This window comes from Rhodotorula toruloides, assembly GCF_000320785.1.
Source record: "Rhodotorula toruloides NP11 unplaced genomic scaffold Scaffold34, whole genome shotgun sequence".
Classification (NCBI taxonomy): domain Eukaryota; kingdom Fungi; phylum Basidiomycota; class Microbotryomycetes; order Sporidiobolales; family Sporidiobolaceae; genus Rhodotorula; species Rhodotorula toruloides.
In genome coordinates, this window is record NW_015622994.1 from 170,769 (window position 1) to 185,324 (window position 14,556).

At 62.5% G+C, this 14,556-nt stretch overlaps 6 protein-coding genes across 6 annotated transcripts in view; 3 read left to right on the top strand and 3 right to left on the bottom strand.

Annotated features, from left to right (window-relative positions):
• Nucleotides 1–351: 351 nt before the first annotated feature.
• RHTO_05600 (zinc-binding alcohol dehydrogenase domain-containing protein) lies at nucleotides 352–1,816 on the top strand (the record flags this gene model as incomplete). Its single annotated transcript, XM_016419261.1, has 8 exons — nucleotides 352–489; nucleotides 546–577; nucleotides 637–950; nucleotides 1,008–1,145; nucleotides 1,231–1,285; nucleotides 1,341–1,504; nucleotides 1,566–1,641; nucleotides 1,711–1,816. The coding sequence occupies 8 exons, from the start codon at nucleotides 352–354 to the stop codon at nucleotides 1,814–1,816; spliced, it is 1,023 nt and encodes a 340-aa protein (XP_016269972.1).
• Nucleotides 1,817–1,931: 115 nt separating this feature from the next.
• Nucleotides 1,932–5,715, bottom strand: RHTO_05601 (uncharacterized protein; the record flags this gene model as incomplete). Its single annotated transcript, XM_016419262.1, has 3 exons — nucleotides 1,932–4,612; nucleotides 4,675–4,989; nucleotides 5,046–5,715. The coding sequence occupies 3 exons, from the start codon at nucleotides 5,713–5,715 to the stop codon at nucleotides 1,932–1,934; spliced, it is 3,666 nt and encodes a 1,221-aa protein (XP_016269973.1).
• Nucleotides 5,716–6,138: 423 nt separating this feature from the next.
• On the top strand, nucleotides 6,139–7,464 carry RHTO_05602 (bifunctional aspartokinase / homoserine dehydrogenase 2; the record flags this gene model as incomplete). The annotated part of the gene is made up of 4 exons (XM_016419263.1): nucleotide 6,139; nucleotides 6,193–6,860; nucleotides 6,924–7,225; nucleotides 7,275–7,464. Coding segments are annotated over 4 exons (1,161 nt in total).
• Nucleotides 7,465–7,633: 169 nt separating this feature from the next.
• Nucleotides 7,634–9,075, bottom strand: RHTO_05603 (protein of GPR1/FUN34/yaaH family; the record flags this gene model as incomplete). The annotated part of the gene is made up of 8 exons (XM_016419264.1): nucleotides 7,634–7,802; nucleotides 7,936–8,019; nucleotides 8,106–8,182; nucleotides 8,236–8,328; nucleotides 8,388–8,432; nucleotides 8,496–8,595; nucleotides 8,764–8,861; nucleotides 8,986–9,075. 8 exons carry the CDS (start codon nucleotides 9,073–9,075, stop codon nucleotides 7,634–7,636), a joined length of 756 nt encoding a protein of 251 aa, XP_016269975.1.
• Nucleotides 9,076–9,457: 382 nt separating this feature from the next.
• On the bottom strand, nucleotides 9,458–12,961 carry RHTO_05604 (Ankyrin repeat protein; the record flags this gene model as incomplete). Its single annotated transcript, XM_016419265.1, has 6 exons — nucleotides 9,458–9,568; nucleotides 9,622–9,686; nucleotides 9,750–10,532; nucleotides 10,589–11,927; nucleotides 11,984–12,085; nucleotides 12,143–12,961. 6 exons carry the CDS (start codon nucleotides 12,959–12,961, stop codon nucleotides 9,458–9,460), a joined length of 3,219 nt encoding a protein of 1,072 aa, XP_016269976.1.
• Nucleotides 12,962–13,339: 378 nt separating this feature from the next.
• RHTO_05605 (cystathionine gamma-synthase) overlaps nucleotides 13,340–14,556 on the top strand; it is a gene marked incomplete at both ends in the record, with an annotated part of 1,828 nt that continues 611 nt past the window's right edge. Inside the window, 7 exons of the mRNA XM_016419266.1 lie at nucleotides 13,340–13,428; nucleotides 13,493–13,603; nucleotides 13,670–13,874; nucleotides 13,931–14,033; nucleotides 14,097–14,201; nucleotides 14,263–14,347; nucleotides 14,427–14,521. Of these exons, the coding sequence (XP_016269977.1) occupies nucleotides 13,340–13,428; nucleotides 13,493–13,603; nucleotides 13,670–13,874; nucleotides 13,931–14,033; nucleotides 14,097–14,201; nucleotides 14,263–14,347; nucleotides 14,427–14,521 (793 nt within the window). The remainder of the gene's footprint in view (nucleotides 13,429–13,492; nucleotides 13,604–13,669; nucleotides 13,875–13,930; nucleotides 14,034–14,096; nucleotides 14,202–14,262; nucleotides 14,348–14,426; nucleotides 14,522–14,556) is intronic.

Genomic DNA, 14,556 nt, shown 5'->3' on the forward strand with positions numbered 1-14,556 from the left:
AGCGGTGTGGTCGAGGACAGCGACATCATCGCGGCGAACTCGACGAGCCAGCCTCCCTCCTTCGCCGCTCTCGCGCCCAAGCTGGACTTGACTGGCTATGGGTTGACTGTATTGTTCATTAGACAGTGCTTTATTGCGCTGAACTTGGCCGGCAGTCGGGAACGCCCTCGCCGGTCAGGGATCCTCTTCTCGGTCTCCGCTCCGAACAACTCGCGCTCACTCAGCGCCCAGCACGCCGTCGTAGCCCTTGCTCTCACCGTGCACGCTCTCACTCACTCCTGCTAGATCAGCCACAGCCACTCCAGCTCGACCAGCTACTCCCGTTCTCGTCCCACACCCTCAGCCAGTGCCATGGTCCAAAACGCATCGCTCGTCTACGCAAGGCCGCCTACAGGCGCTCCCGTCCCTGGAGAGACCCTCATTCGCCGTGTAGACGAGATCGACATCGACAACGTCCCTCTCGAAGGTGGCATCCTCGTCCAGAACAAGGTGCGCTCCCGGTTGCTCTCTTCTCTTGGCGTTGAGCTGACGGGGGATTGCGGCAGGCCCTCTCGCTGGACCCGTACATGCGCGGCAGGTGCGCACCGGGATGCACGCCCAATCTGACATCGCTGACACCTTCATGGACCATGACAGGATGCGCGACCCGAAACTCAAGTCTTACAACGAGCCCTTCGAGCTGAACAAGCCCTTGACAACCCTCGCGATCGGCGTCGTCCTCCGTTCCGACGAACCCTCTATCGAGCCCGGTCAGATCTACAAAGGCCGCTTCGACGCCTCCGAATACGCCCTCATCCCCGGAAAGATGGTCAAGCTTCTTGGGAGGGTGGTGGAGAACAAGGAGGGGCTGCCGTGGACTACGTTGTTGGGCGCGTGTGGGATGCCGGGTGCGACGGCTTGGGTTGGGTTGTACGATATCGGCAAGCCAAAGAAAGGGGAGACCATCTTTGGTGCGTCGCCTGCCTTCCCTCTGCTCCCGCGTTCTTACTGAACCCGGGCGCGCACAGTATCGGCCGCCTCAGGCGCAGTAGGCCAAATTGTTGGCCAACTCGCCAAACGCGACGGGTTGTTCGTGGTTGGCTCGGCAGGCTCGGACGAGAAGGTCGCGTTTCTGAAGGAAATCGGGTTCGACATCGCTTTCAACTGTGCGTCCCGCTTGCGGCGAGGTTTCAGTCTTCGGGCTTCTTTGTGGAAGACGTGGCTGATGCCTGTTCATGGGCTGGGCGACAGACAAGACCGACTCGACGCAACAGATCCTCCAGCAACACCCGCCCGACATCTACTGGTTTGTCCTCCGATCCCCTCCCTCGCTCCTCCGCACTGACCCTTTCGCCGCGCAGGGACAACGTCGGCGGCGAGACGCTCGACACGGTTCTCGCGACTATCAACCCCAAAGGACGCATCATCGCTTGCGGCTCGATCTCGCAGTATAACAAGCCGCGCGACCAACACTACGGAATGAAGCAGACGTTCCAGGTCGTGACCAAGAGCTTGAAGTGGGAGGGTGAGTGTGCGTATTCATCCATCCGAGAGAAGGAGGTGCTGATGGAGATGGTGCGCGACAGGCTTCATCGTTTCGAACCACGACACGACCGAGTTCGACCGCGTCATGCCGGGCCTCGTCAAGTCAGGGGAGATCAAGTGCGTTTTCCTGTCCTCGCACTCCCTCCTCCGCGCGCGCAAGATTGACTTTCGCACGCTCGGCGACAGGATCAAAGAGCACATCACGAAGGGGATCGACCAAGGCGAGGCGTTCGTCGACATGCTCGAGGGCCGGAATTTCGGCAAGGCTGTGATTTCGCTCTCGGACGACTGAGTGCGCCCCATGCACAGGCTTGAGGAGGAGAAACAAAGGCCCATTAGCAGTCTGGAGTCAGTGTCTATCGAGCACACAGAGAGAATGCTACCGAGTACAACACGCGAGGAGAACGCTAAGTCCGCCCTTGCTCCCGCTCATCCACATCCTCCCACGCCTCACCGATCTCCTCCCCTCGCAACGAGCCAGGTCGACTTGGCGCCTCGACAGACACATGAGGCGGCTGACTCGTCGAAGCAGCAGAGTCGGGTCGACCACCACTACTCGGGAGGAGCGGCTCGTGTTGGGCAAAGTCCGTCGAGCGAGGTGCGTCGGAGGATTGGGCGGCTGGCGCGGCGGGTCGCGGACGGGGTTTGCGAACGACCGAGAAGCCTTTCTCGCCCGAGTCGCCGGGCACCGAATCAAAAGGCGGTTCGTCCTCGCCTCCTCCGCCGCCTCCAAACCCAGTCTCGACCATCTCGCTCTCCTCTCCTCCTCCTCTCCGCCCTCTTCGTCCTCCCTTCCCACGCAACGCAGCAAACACCCCTCCTCCTCCCCTCCTCGCAACGCGCGGCTCATCCTCATCCGTCTCGTCCGTCTCATCCGTATACTCATCATCGCTATACTGCACCCTCTGCCGCTTAAACCGGCCGAAGAAACCGCCTTGGCGTGCTCGGCGTGCTCGAACGCGGGTCGAGAGGCGCCGGTTGTGTTCGTCGTCGAGGCGCCCGCCGGGGGAGACAGAGTTCGACAGGAGTGCGGAAGTCGAGGGGAGCGTCAGGGAGGGGCGAGAGGGCTGGCGTTGCGCTGGACCGCCGTCGGCTAGCGGAGAGGTGTGCCGCGCGAGAGCGAGGTCGGCAGTGTGCGAGGGACGGCGCGGACCGTACATGTCGGCTGACGAAGCAGGGTACGGCGGATAGGCGGTCTCGCCTGCGGCGAGCTGGTAAGGATTGTTGTGCGTCGCTCGGCCGCCGCCGACGCGCTGGAAGCCAGAGCCGCCAGCCGGCGAAGGAGAAGTCGCCGCGAGAGGCGACGCTGCAACGACGACGGCAGACGCTGGTGCAGCGGCCGAAGCGACGTTGACCTGGCTGCCCCAGTGCTGCGGCCCCGATCGCAGGATCGGTCCTCCCGCACCGCTGCTCGCGTAGTGACCCGGCTTGACGAATCCTGGTCTCGCCGACGAAGCCTCCGAAGCCGAGTCCCAACCATGCGACGACATGGCGGACATGATGAACCCGTCGTCATCAACGAGTCCGCTCGACGGGAAGGGCGAGTTGCCGTGCAGCGAGAGCGTCGAGCCCGCCGCGCCAGGATGTCCCGCCATCCTCGCCGCGCTCGGCAGCATGTACGTGCGCGTTCCGACGCTGGAGGCGTCGCTCACGCCGCCCAGTGTCCCTCCAGCGAACCGCTCACGATGAAGGTTTCGTCTCCGCCGCTCTTCTGCTGCCCGCTGACGCGCCACCTGCGATCTCGCCGCAGGATCGCCTCGTCTCCGCTTCTTGCCGCCCCCGCCTCCGCTTCTCCGCTCAAGCTTGCGCATCGCACCGAAGAAGCCTCCTCCTCGCGAGCTGCGAGACTCGTCGAATGGCACGCCACCGAGAACCCGCACGACGAGTTCGAGAAACTTGAACGCGATGACCCAGATCAAAAGGAGGAGGACGAGTCCCTCGACGAGGAACACGATGTAGGTGAGCCACGAGGCGGCCGAGGGCGAGACGTTGACTGTCGGCGAGAGGACGACGAGGAGGACAGCGATGATGATCCGCGCGAGTGAGAAGAGGAACGCGAGTGGACCCATCGCCGAGTGGTCACCCCACGGCAACCAAAGTGAGGTGATGAGCGTGTGCGCGACCTCGCAGATGAGGATGACGGCGGCTTGGGCGGTACCGGTTCCCTGTACGGCGCCAATAACGATGCCGACGATCAGGTTGTAGCCGAACGTGACGCCCGGGAAGAGCACACATTCGTCTGCGTAGGTGTTGTAGAGCGGTCCGAGGGCGAGAAGTGTCGGGAGGTGCGTGTACAGCTCGCGGACTGGCTTGACGTGCAGCTGCCACATGAGCCAGAGCGGGACAAGGACGCAGGCGATGGCGAAGGTGACGACAGCGAGGGCGAAGGTCGAAGTCGGCGATGTCGAGTGGAGGGTGAACTGGTAGACGGAGAAGAGGCAGAGCGGGAGGTGGAAGAACAGGAGAGCGCGGACGAGGTTGCCTTCGAGGCTGGCGAGGTGGAGTCGCCAAGTCGAGTACAACTCGTCGGTTCTGTCCCGCCCAATCTCGCCCTGCTCCTCAAGGTACTCGTCGTCGATAAACTCGACATCGCCCATGAACCGCCCCATCGACCCTTCCGAGCGCCTGCCCGCGCCGTAACTCTCGCGCGTCCCCGCCTCCTTCTGCAGTCCTTCGTCTCCGCCCACACCATTCTTGTCCTCCGCTGCAAGACGCTGTTCGGCGCGAGCTCGGCGGCTCGGCACGACCGCATCCAACGCCGCCGCCAAGGCGTACCAGACCGCATGCGCGCCGATCACGCCTGCGCAAATCGCAAAGAACGTGAACGCGCAGACGCTCCAGGGATCTTGGTGGCGCACGCCAACCATTCGAGCCCAGCGCTCGATGCCGTCGCTTTCGGGGTCGAGGTCGAGCAGGACGTTCGGGAGGGTTGCGTCGAGGTAAAGAGGCGAAGTGACGTCGGTCATCTGCGCGGCGTAGGCGGGTGGGAGTGTGCCATTCTCCGGAAGAACGGGTGCGGCTGGAGAGGTGAAGGGTAGGGAGTTGTTGTAGACGAGGGCGGTCCAGGCGGCTTGCTTGAAGACGGGGTCTGCGAGGCGAAGAGGCGAAGGGTCAGTCCGCTTCTTACGAGAGATGGAGGTCCAAGCGCACATGCGAAGCCCGGCCAATCTACTGCGACGGTCCCAACAAGGGAGAACCACGCAAGAAGCGTGAACAACTCCCTCAACTCGGGCGTGACATACCGCCTCAAGCTCCCGCTCGCAACGACCTGCCTGCCGGCCCATGCGCCGAACCAAATCGAGCGGAAGGCGGCTCGGCGGGAAGAGACGGCGTCGCGCGAGGTGAGCTTAAGGGTGAGCGACGAGGCGAGGTGCGTTTCGTTGTCTTGGCGGTAGGTCGTGAAGGAGGCGTAGAAGCGGGCGATACAGTAGAGGAGGAGGTACAGCGCGAGCAGGCCGATGATGACTGTGGACGCGATCGTAAGCAGGAAAGACTTTGGGGAGCGGAGCCGGCGAACGCACGATATCGGACGAGGGGGTAAGCGAAGTAGTCGGGATAATAGGGCGTGAAGGACAGGTCGTAGCAGGCAAGATGGAGTGCATCTTGGGACGGATCGAGGGCGACGAGGTTGGTTGTGATGGTCGTCAAGGGGTACGAGCTGGCGAGCGGGACGACGAAGCCGAGACCGATGTCTCCGCTGTACGGACACCCCGATTCCTGGACCGTCGACGAACCGTTCGTCGTCGTTCCCGTCGTGCCCTCGTTCGTGCGCACCGCCGAACACAGCGCACTCTTGTTGTTGAAGACATCGAACGAGAGGACCTGGTTGTCGACGACGAGTGTCGAGAGGTATCCCGTGTCGTTGCTGTACCCCTGCGCCTCGGCCACCGTCGTTCCCGTCAACACGACCCTCAGCACGTCGCCTGTTCCCGTCAGGATCGCGCCCTCCTGGTTGAAGATCGGCTCGGGAAGGGACTGGAGGTTGATGCCGCCGACATGCTCTCCCACGCGCGTCTGGCCCTGGTCGAACTGGGCGTAGAGGTTGGTGAAGGTGAGCTGGCGATCCGCTGGAGCTACCAGTGTCCCTCCGCCGAGGCAGGACCGCAACCTAGTCGCCTTCAAGACCTGAGCGTTTGCGAGCGATGCGGCGAGGCAGAGCGCCGCAAGTTGGGCGAGTCGCCTTGCCAGCATTCCGGTATCTGTCTTGCGAGTCTGACGAGGCTCAAAGCGGGCTCATTGTGCGGCAGCAAGCGTGCGAGATGGTGGTCGTCGGGAGAGGAGCGTCGGGTCTCCTTTCGCCGTTCACTCTCGCTCGAGTTGGCTGGTTTGGCTGCGCTGGGACGGATTTGAAGTGCTCGCTGAACTGCCTGACGCCGTCGCTGGCCGTCTTCAGCGAGTCAAGCTCTCCCACTCACCCACCTTACACCGCCTCGTCTCCTCTTCATCTCTCACAAGCTATTGTGGCTCATAACAGCTCTGCGCTGCTCTGCTAGGCGCACGAAGCAAAGCCTAGAGGCTGTTTGTACCTTCCATTGCCCAGGTCCCGCCCCGCCTCGCTCTCGTTCTGGCTCTTGCGACCACCCGCCGACACCCGAACGACTTGATCAACGAACGAGTGCGTCGGCCGCCCATATGCCTTGAACATGCGCTGAGCCTCCCACTTTGCAGTGGGCAAGGTCGGCGTGGCGCTCGTTGGCGCGGGACTCGTCGGCAAGGAGGTCGTCCGTCTGCTTCTCTCCCCCTCCCTGCGGGAAGTCTTCGATATCGTCCTGCTGTCCAACTCGAAGCACGCCGTGCTCCTGAAGTCGGAGACTCAGCTGAATGCCGATGCCCTACTCTCGCTCCTTCCGCCATCCTCCTCACCGCTCCCTCCCTCTTCCCTTCAAGCAAGCTATCTTCCCGCCGACCCCTCACGCCTAGTCGACCTCCTCGTCGAACGTTCTCGCGCGACATCACAACACATCATCCTCGTCGACTGCACATCATCCGACCTCGTCGCCAGTCTCTACCCTCGAGCCATCTCTTCCTCCGTTTCCGTCGTCACGCCCAACAAGCGAGCCTTTTCGTCCTCCGCCTCGCTGTACAATAACATCCAAGCGGCTCTGCGGCAGCTCGGCGCAGGACTGTGTTACTACGAAGCGACGTGCGGAGCGGGCTTGCCAGTCCTGACGACTGTGCGAGACCTCGTGGCGACTGGCGATGAGGTCGTGAAGGTCGAGGCAGTGCTGAGCGGGACGCTGTCGTACTTGTTGAACCAGTACTCGACTGTCGAGGTGCTGAAGGAGCCGGTACGGTTCAGCGAGCTGGTGCGGGACGCTTGGAAGCATGGGCACACGGTGAGGATCGCAAACTGTTCTCGCTCAAAGTCTTGGTCGGGCTGACAGGCTCCTCTCTTACAGGAACCTCACCCGGCGGATGACCTGTCAGGCCGCGATGTTGCACGCAAGCTCACCATCCTCGCCCGTCTCGCCTCCCCCTCATCCACCAACCTTCCCGACGGCTACGCCTCGATCGAGACGCAATCCCTCGTCCCGTCGCACCTGGCGGACGAAGCCGATCCTGCGGCCTTTGTGGACGGTTTGGCGGAGCACGACGAGGACTTTGAGCGGTTACGGCGGGAGGCGGAGAGCGAGGGGAAGGTCTTGCGCTATGTTGGCCTGTTTGACCGCTCGACGGGGACGCTTAAGTGTGGGCTGGAGAAGTGAGTGCCCGCCTCCTCGCTCTCAGGTTGCAGCTGAATCCTCTCGCAGGTTCGCCCACTCGCACCCCTTCGCCTCCCTCTCCGGCTCCTACCTCTCCCTCGCCATCTACACCCATCGCTACTCCTCCTCGCCTCTCATCATACAAGGTCCCGGCTATCCGCTCTCGGTCACGGCTGGAGCGGTCGTTGCGGATGCGATTCGCGTTGCGGAACGATACGGCGCCAGGGTAGGGTTGTGAGGGGTGCGATGTGGGATGAATTAGGGTCTGAAGAGTCGACAAAATGGCTGGAGAATGTATGTGCGATATAGACAAATTCGAGGCGCGAGGAGAGGAGGCTGCGAACAAGGGAGGAAACGAGTCGCGCAGTGCGAGAGGAACGTCGGTCTGGTGTGCGAATTGAGTCGGCTTAGATGACGCCGGGCATGCCGCGCTTGACGCCGGGCTCGCCAAGACCGGGAACAACGAGAGGCGCGCGCTTCTCGGTGCCGAAGCGGAAGACGGGGAAGGCGTTCTTGACGACCGGGTTCGTTGGGCCCCAGGCTTCCTCCTGGAGGTAAACGAAGACGCGCCAGGCACTGTATGATTGAGGGTCAGTCACTTCCTGCTAGGATGACCGCTGCCAAAACGCGATCGACTGGCAAAAGGCGAGCAGGAGAGACGTCGCGATATTTTGAAGAACAACGGTACTGAGGAACGCAAGAGGCTCACGCGAAGATTGAACTCAGGATCCAGAAGTACGCGGCAGCCTTGATGCCGTGGCGAACACCCGGCTCGGAGAAGGAGAAGAGGCAGCTACACGCAAAAGTACCGAACAAGTTAGTTCAGCTCGACGAGTCTCAATTTGGTTGGTCCACCGTTCTTGAGAGAACACTACGCACCACGCAATCGTAGAGCCGGTCGCCAAGAAGGTGAGGGTGAGGGCGAGGATCAAGTCGCGAGCGAAAGCGGCGATGGCCTGCGGATAAGGGTCAGCTCTCCACCCGTTGCGAGTGAAAGTGCCAGACGTACTCCAGCCCAGGTAAATACCGCGAGCGGGACAAACCAGCTGGCAAGCTCAGGCCAGTGGGTGTAGATGGAGTGCGAGGGGACGACGCCGGCGGCCTGCAGTATGTCCGTGATCAGCGAGCGATTGTGGGGAGTCTAGGTCTGCTCCTACGCACGATGAGGTAGAAGGCCGTGCCCTGTGCGACCCAGAAAGCACCCCACTGCAAGGCAGGCAGCGTTAGCAATACTCTCAGTCAGCCCGCTTCGTCCTAAACATATCGCACCATGGTGTTGATGACTGTGACAAGAGTATCGCGAGCAGGGAAGCCCATCAAGCCCGCGATTAGTTGGCAAACGCCTCCGAAAAACAGGACAAAGGGGAAGCTGCGGGAGGTGAGAGACCGTGAAGCGTCAGTCCCCGCCTCCTTCGATGCAATGGGTGCACGCTCGCTTCGCGTGAGATCGAAAGGGCAAAGGGAGCAGTGATATAAGACTGGAGGAGGGCGAAGGGCGGAAGGGGGACGAAGGATAGGCAGGAGAATGGAGACGCACAACGCCCCGGGCGACTTCTCGTCTCCCCACCATCCTGCAATCCACGACGCAGTGATCCAGGTGGAGCTGGCGAAGCCGGCAAGACCGAGAGCGGCGGGCTGTCGATGTCGAGAAGGATGACGAGGGAAGCGGGATGTCGAGGGTGGAGGTGCGCGGATTCAGGATAGAGAGGATGTCAGATGTGGCTTGCAGATCGTACAGAATGAGCGAGAGGGAACGCACCGGCGCAATAGGGCGCAGGAAGATGCGGACTTTGGGCACCTCTGCAAGAAGTTCGTCGAGCTTATACTCGTTGCCGGAACGAAGAGCCATGTTTGGCGAGTATTGAGAGCGACGTCGAGTGTGGAGCAAATGAACTGAAGCGGAGCTCAAGCGTGCAGGAGGAAAGCGACGCGGAGGAAGGAAAGAGGACAACCCGACGTCGCCCAACTTTCGTCGAGGCGATCGACCCCCTCCGTCGACGGACAGCCTTCGGCTGCTTCTTTGAGCACTTGCTCAGTCGCTGCGACTTGTCAGGCGCCTTGCCAGCTCTTTCGGCGACGAGGTGACGTCCATTTCCACCCGTGACCTTCCCAAACTTGGGCGTTCGGCTCCGTCGTCGGAAAGGAGCAGTGAAAGAGCGACTGAGGCGCACCGTCGACAGCGAGTGAACGGGTAGTAATGCAATGCGAGTGGGTATCGAGGTTGTGGGAGGTTACTCGCGGGCGGCGTGGATGGGGCAAGAGTGACCCCTAGCGAGCCAGCCGCTGAGGCAGCTCTCGTGAAAGGTGCACAGGCAGACCATGCGGGCCATCTTGTCGCCGACCTGGGAGGAGAGGTGTCAGAGACGCGATCGGTATGGCCGAACGGCAAACTCACCTCGAACTCGGCCCAACAGACGCCGCACTCTTCGCCGACCAGCGGACCTGGCGGGAGCGTAAAGACTGCGAAAGGAGCGAGCGATCATCGTTAGCGCAGATGGAGTGCTCAGTCACAAGCGCACGCACCGAGGTAGCGACCGGATGCGATCGATCCTCCACCTCGCTCGAGGCAATGGCGAACGTGCGCCTCCTGCTGCACCTTGTCGCCAATACCGCTCAAGCCAGTTCCGCAGACGGGACACTCGACGAGGTCGCTGGCATCGGATGCCGCCGCCTCGCTGGGCGTCACCGAGCCGAGAGAGGGCGAAGCCGGGAAGAAGGATTGAGGCGATAGGAAGGAGGTCATGCCGACGCCGGAAGGAAGCGACAGGGCGGCATGACAATCGTCGCAGGTACGGTAGCGCTGGAGAGTACCGGAAAGCCACGGCAGTTCCGTCTCGACGAACGCGCCTGGCTCGATCGCGACGGTGTACGGGTTGAGCTCGTCGTCGTGGCGGGAGCAAGCGGCGCAGACGACGAGGCCGCAGCGGCGACAGTGATGTTTGCGGTTGAAGAAGCTGAAAGACTTGCCGCACCGACGGCAGTCGTTCGCCGCCTCGTCCGGTTCCCACGCTGGTCGTAGCGGACGCTGCTGAAAGGCTGGCGAGACGTGCGAGCGAATGCTGGCTGACGTCTCATTCGTCGGAACGCGGAAGTCGGGTGCGAGTTGAGGCGTGAGAACGGGTTGAGGCGAGGCAACGGAAGCGGAGGAGGCGGAAGAGGCAGGGACTGGCTGGACGAAGTAGTCGTTGCGGAACGTCGAGTCGTAGCCGGAAGTAACGCTTGCAGGTCGCGTTGTCGTCCACACTGAGCGAGCGTCGTCGTCACCGTCCGCGTCTCGCCCAGAGTAGACAAACTCGTCGTCCGAGTCTGCGAAGGAACGCGATGTCAGCGCTCAGCTGCCAAAGTCGTCAAGCTGCACGCACCATCTTCCTCATCTCCTTCGACCCCAAGCTGCGACTTGACGAGAGCGAGCTGCTGGAGGAAGACCTCAAGGTCGTCCTGTGCCGCCCGGCGCCTCTCGTCGTCCTGATCGTTCGCCAACCCCCGTCTCAATTCGTCTGCAGCGCGGTCCAGCCGTGCCGCGACCTTCCTGAGCTCCGCCCGCTCGTTCCCTTCGACAACGGTCGTCGGCTCCTTCTCGCCAGTCACGCCAGCGAGAAACTGCGCGCGCGTGCGGTAGTCGTCCGACCCTGCCGACGAATCGTGCTGCTCTTCTCGTCGAGGGAAAGGCGGCTGGTTCGCGAAGCCCCAGTCCGGCACATCGAGCCGTCGCCTCATCACCCTCACCCACTTCCTCCGCCTGACCCACTTCTTGCCGCCGCCGAGGGTAGCGAGACTCGCGCCTCCCTCGAGCGCACGTCGGACCTCAAGAGGCGGCTCAGGCGTCCATTCAGTGTCGGGCGCGTCGAATGAAGTGGCGTACGACCAGCCGTCGATTGGCGAGCCGGACGGGGCGGTGGTGTCGACGACCCAATTCGACAGCCAGATCCAGGCTGATTGTTTGCGTGACGCAGTTGAGGTCGAGGGCGCGGGTAGACTGGCGGGATCGGGGGAAGAGGCGAGGACCGCGGTGAGCGACGAAGCAGCGCTACTGGACGCTCGACGGAGAGTTGTTGGCCGCGACTCGGCCGGCTTGGGCGTGCTCGACTCGCTCGGCCGCTCGAATCTCACCCTGCCTCCGCTCCTGACCTCCCGTGGTGGGGGCAAGACCAACTCACTCTCCTCGCCGACGGTGGGCAAGCCGACCTCCGAGCGGAAACAAGGGAGCTCGGGTCCGGCAAATGTACCCAGCTGCATCGGCAGCGAGTACGCAGCTCGGCCGTCGTTCCTGCTGAGCGCCTTCGCCGTCCACTTCAGGCCGCCTCGCGCGAGTGTCGAGAGGTTCTTGAGAGTGGGAAGGGCGAGGCGCTGGTTCTCGTGCAGGATGACGGGGACGGTCGAATGAAGCTCGAGTGCATTGTACGGTCGATCGAACGAGTCGTCTGCGGTTAGGCGGGCGGCTTCTGCCGTCGCAAGGACCGAGCAGATCTGGATCTCGAAGACCGATGCGGCGAGGTCGAAAGCCGTCTCGCCGTACGTGTTGCGTCGAAGTGGATCGGCACCTTGCTTAAGGAGGTACTGGACGAGCGGGAGCTGGCCCTTCGAGGCTGCATTCATGAGCGGGGTGTAGCCGTGTCGGCTTGGGTGGTCGACGTCCGCGCCGGCTTCGAGAAGGAGCCGAGCGATGTCGAGCCAGCCGCGAGACGAGGCGTTGTGGAGGGCCTGCGGAGAGTTGTCAGCAATGACGCTGGATTAGCAGAAGAAACGACCTCACGTACCGTCCAGCCATCCGAGTCCGTCGCATCAACATCGACCTCGCGCGAGATTAGGAAGCGACAGACGTCGAGATGGCCGGAATGAGCCGCCTTGTACAGCGGAGTCTGTTGGCGAACATAGTCAGCTTGCGACTCCTGCCGGCTAAAGGAGCTGCAACTCACCTCTCCGTCACCGTCCTCCAGTTCCGGCATCGCTCCGCATTCCTCAATGAGCCACTTGACGACGTCGACATGTCCTCGCTGAGCAGCGTAATGCAGCGGCGCTAGCCCAATATGGGGACTCGTCTGGTTCGCAAGAGTGAATCGGCTCGAGCCATCCGCCACTTCGCTTCCAGACCTCGACATGAGGGAGACGAGACGCTCGAGGTCACCATTCTGGCACGCTGTCGAGATGAGATTCCGCAAGACAGTCGGCTCGTAGCCTTTCGAGCTCGAGGCTGTTGAAGCCGTGCGGACGGAGTGCGCCCGCTCGTCCCGCTCGACAGGCGACTCCGACGGAGCGGTGTCTGCCCTCCTTGCAAGGGGCGAGGGAATGCCTTTGGGCGTGACGGAAGATGCGGCTTCGACAGTGGTCGAGGCAGAAGTCGAGCGAGTGCGGGAAGGCGATTGGGAAGCTGCTTCGGCCGGCATCGAGATGGGTGCGGGAGGAAGATGGGTGAATGTCGATGGCGTCCAGGATGCAGCGGCGGGGTTGAGGCCAGAGGGGCGAGAGGCGCTCGGAGGGGAGGCAGCGAAAGAGTCGTCTTCGGCTGACGAGGGGGCGTCGTCGCCGTCCTGCGATCGAGCAATCCCTTTCGCCCCTCTCGGATCGTGCTCCTCCTTTTGCGCAGCGCCTCTCTCGCCTTCAGAACTGCCCAGAGGGCCCTGAGCGCTGTCCCATCCAGGCGAGAAAGGCTCCGCAAGAACGGCCTTGTCCGCCCATTGATCGCTTATACGCGGGCGTAGGACGCGCTTCTGCGGCTCTTCGTGCACATCGAGCATCGCTAGCGGGTCCGCAAGGGGCTCGCCGCTGCGTGCCAGAGAACAGGATGAGCGGTGGGGCCCATGCGACGACGAAACGAAAGAGCAGCGCACCTGGACATGTTGGACCGTGCCAGTAGACTCGATGACCCTTCTGACAGCCTCTGGCAGCAGCACGAGCGAGGAGCGGTGAGGAGAAGAACGCAACCCGACTTCATCGCTTCTTGAAGAAGAACGACGAACTCGCTCACCGCTGGGGCTTGCTGGACAGCTTGTACAGACTGCTAGAGACTGTCAATACTGCTACCTGGCGTCCACGAGCTTCCCGCTTCGCTTCCGCGCTTCCTCACCTCCCGAACACCCCGTTCCTCCTCGACCGGCATTGAACACTCTCTCGCCATGGCACCGGACGCAAAGGCAGGCCTCGCAACGCGTTCTATTCACCACGACTCGTATCTCAGCGGACCCGAAGTCGCGGCCAACATCTCGTGCGTCTCGTTGAAATCGCCTCCTCGTCCTTGTCCTGCGGAGGTTGACGGGCTCTCCGTGCAGGACGACGACGACTTTTCGCCACCCTTCTCCCGAAGAGATCGCCAGCAAGCCGGAGGGCTACTATTCGGACAAGTGGGACGCGTCGGAGCCGTCGAGGGACATCTACTCAAGGTGAGGCTGAACGAACCTCGCCCTCGCTCCCTCCGGATCTATCGAGCTGACCCTGTGAGTACACAGGTACACTCAGCCGACCCTCACCCGCGTGGAGCGCGCCCTGTCTTCCATCGTCGGCCAGCCTACCGTTGTCTACCCATCCGGCATCTCAGCCTTCTTCGCCGTTCTCTTGCTCGTCCGCCCTGACGTGGTCGCCATTACTGAGGGCTACCACGGCTGCCATGCGTCACTCGAGGTCTACCGGCGATTGCGAGGGGAGGACCATGTGGTGAGTCGAGCGAGCCTCGCTTCGAAGTGCGCAGAGGCTGACTTCTCGATGCGCAGTCCGTCATCAAGCTCGACGACGAGTACCCAAGCGGGAAGAAGCTCTTGTGCTGGGTCGAGACGCCGCTAAACCCGACGGGCGAGTCTCGCTCGATTGCTGCTTGTACGTCCCTACGTTCGCATTCGCCCTTTGAGCCTTCGCCCTGATCGCCATTCTCCTTACCAGACGCAAAGCGAGCTCGCGCAGTCGGCGGCACCGTCGGCGTGGACGCGACCTTCGCTCCTCCGCCTCTCCAGGACCCGTTCAAGTGGGGGGCGGACGTCGTCATGCGTGAGTCCCGCTCAGCCCAGAACTCTCCTACAACTGCTCACACATCCTGTGCCGCCTTCAGACAGCGGAACAAAGTACTTTGCTGGCCACTCAGACACGCTGTGTGGAACCGTCAGCGTTCGGAACAAGGAAGACTGGCTTAAGCTGTGCGTTCGACGTTTTTGCTCTCGTTGGGTCGGCTCCAGGTTGCGAGAGCTCTTTCTGACGGTTACGGTCCCTCTACAGCTGGCACGACCGCACGTACACCGGCTCCAACATCGGCTCGCTCGACACCTGGCTCCTCCTCCGCTCTCTCCGCACCCTCTCCGTCCGCGTCAACCGTCAGTCCGCCACCGCCACTGCACTCGCCCAATGG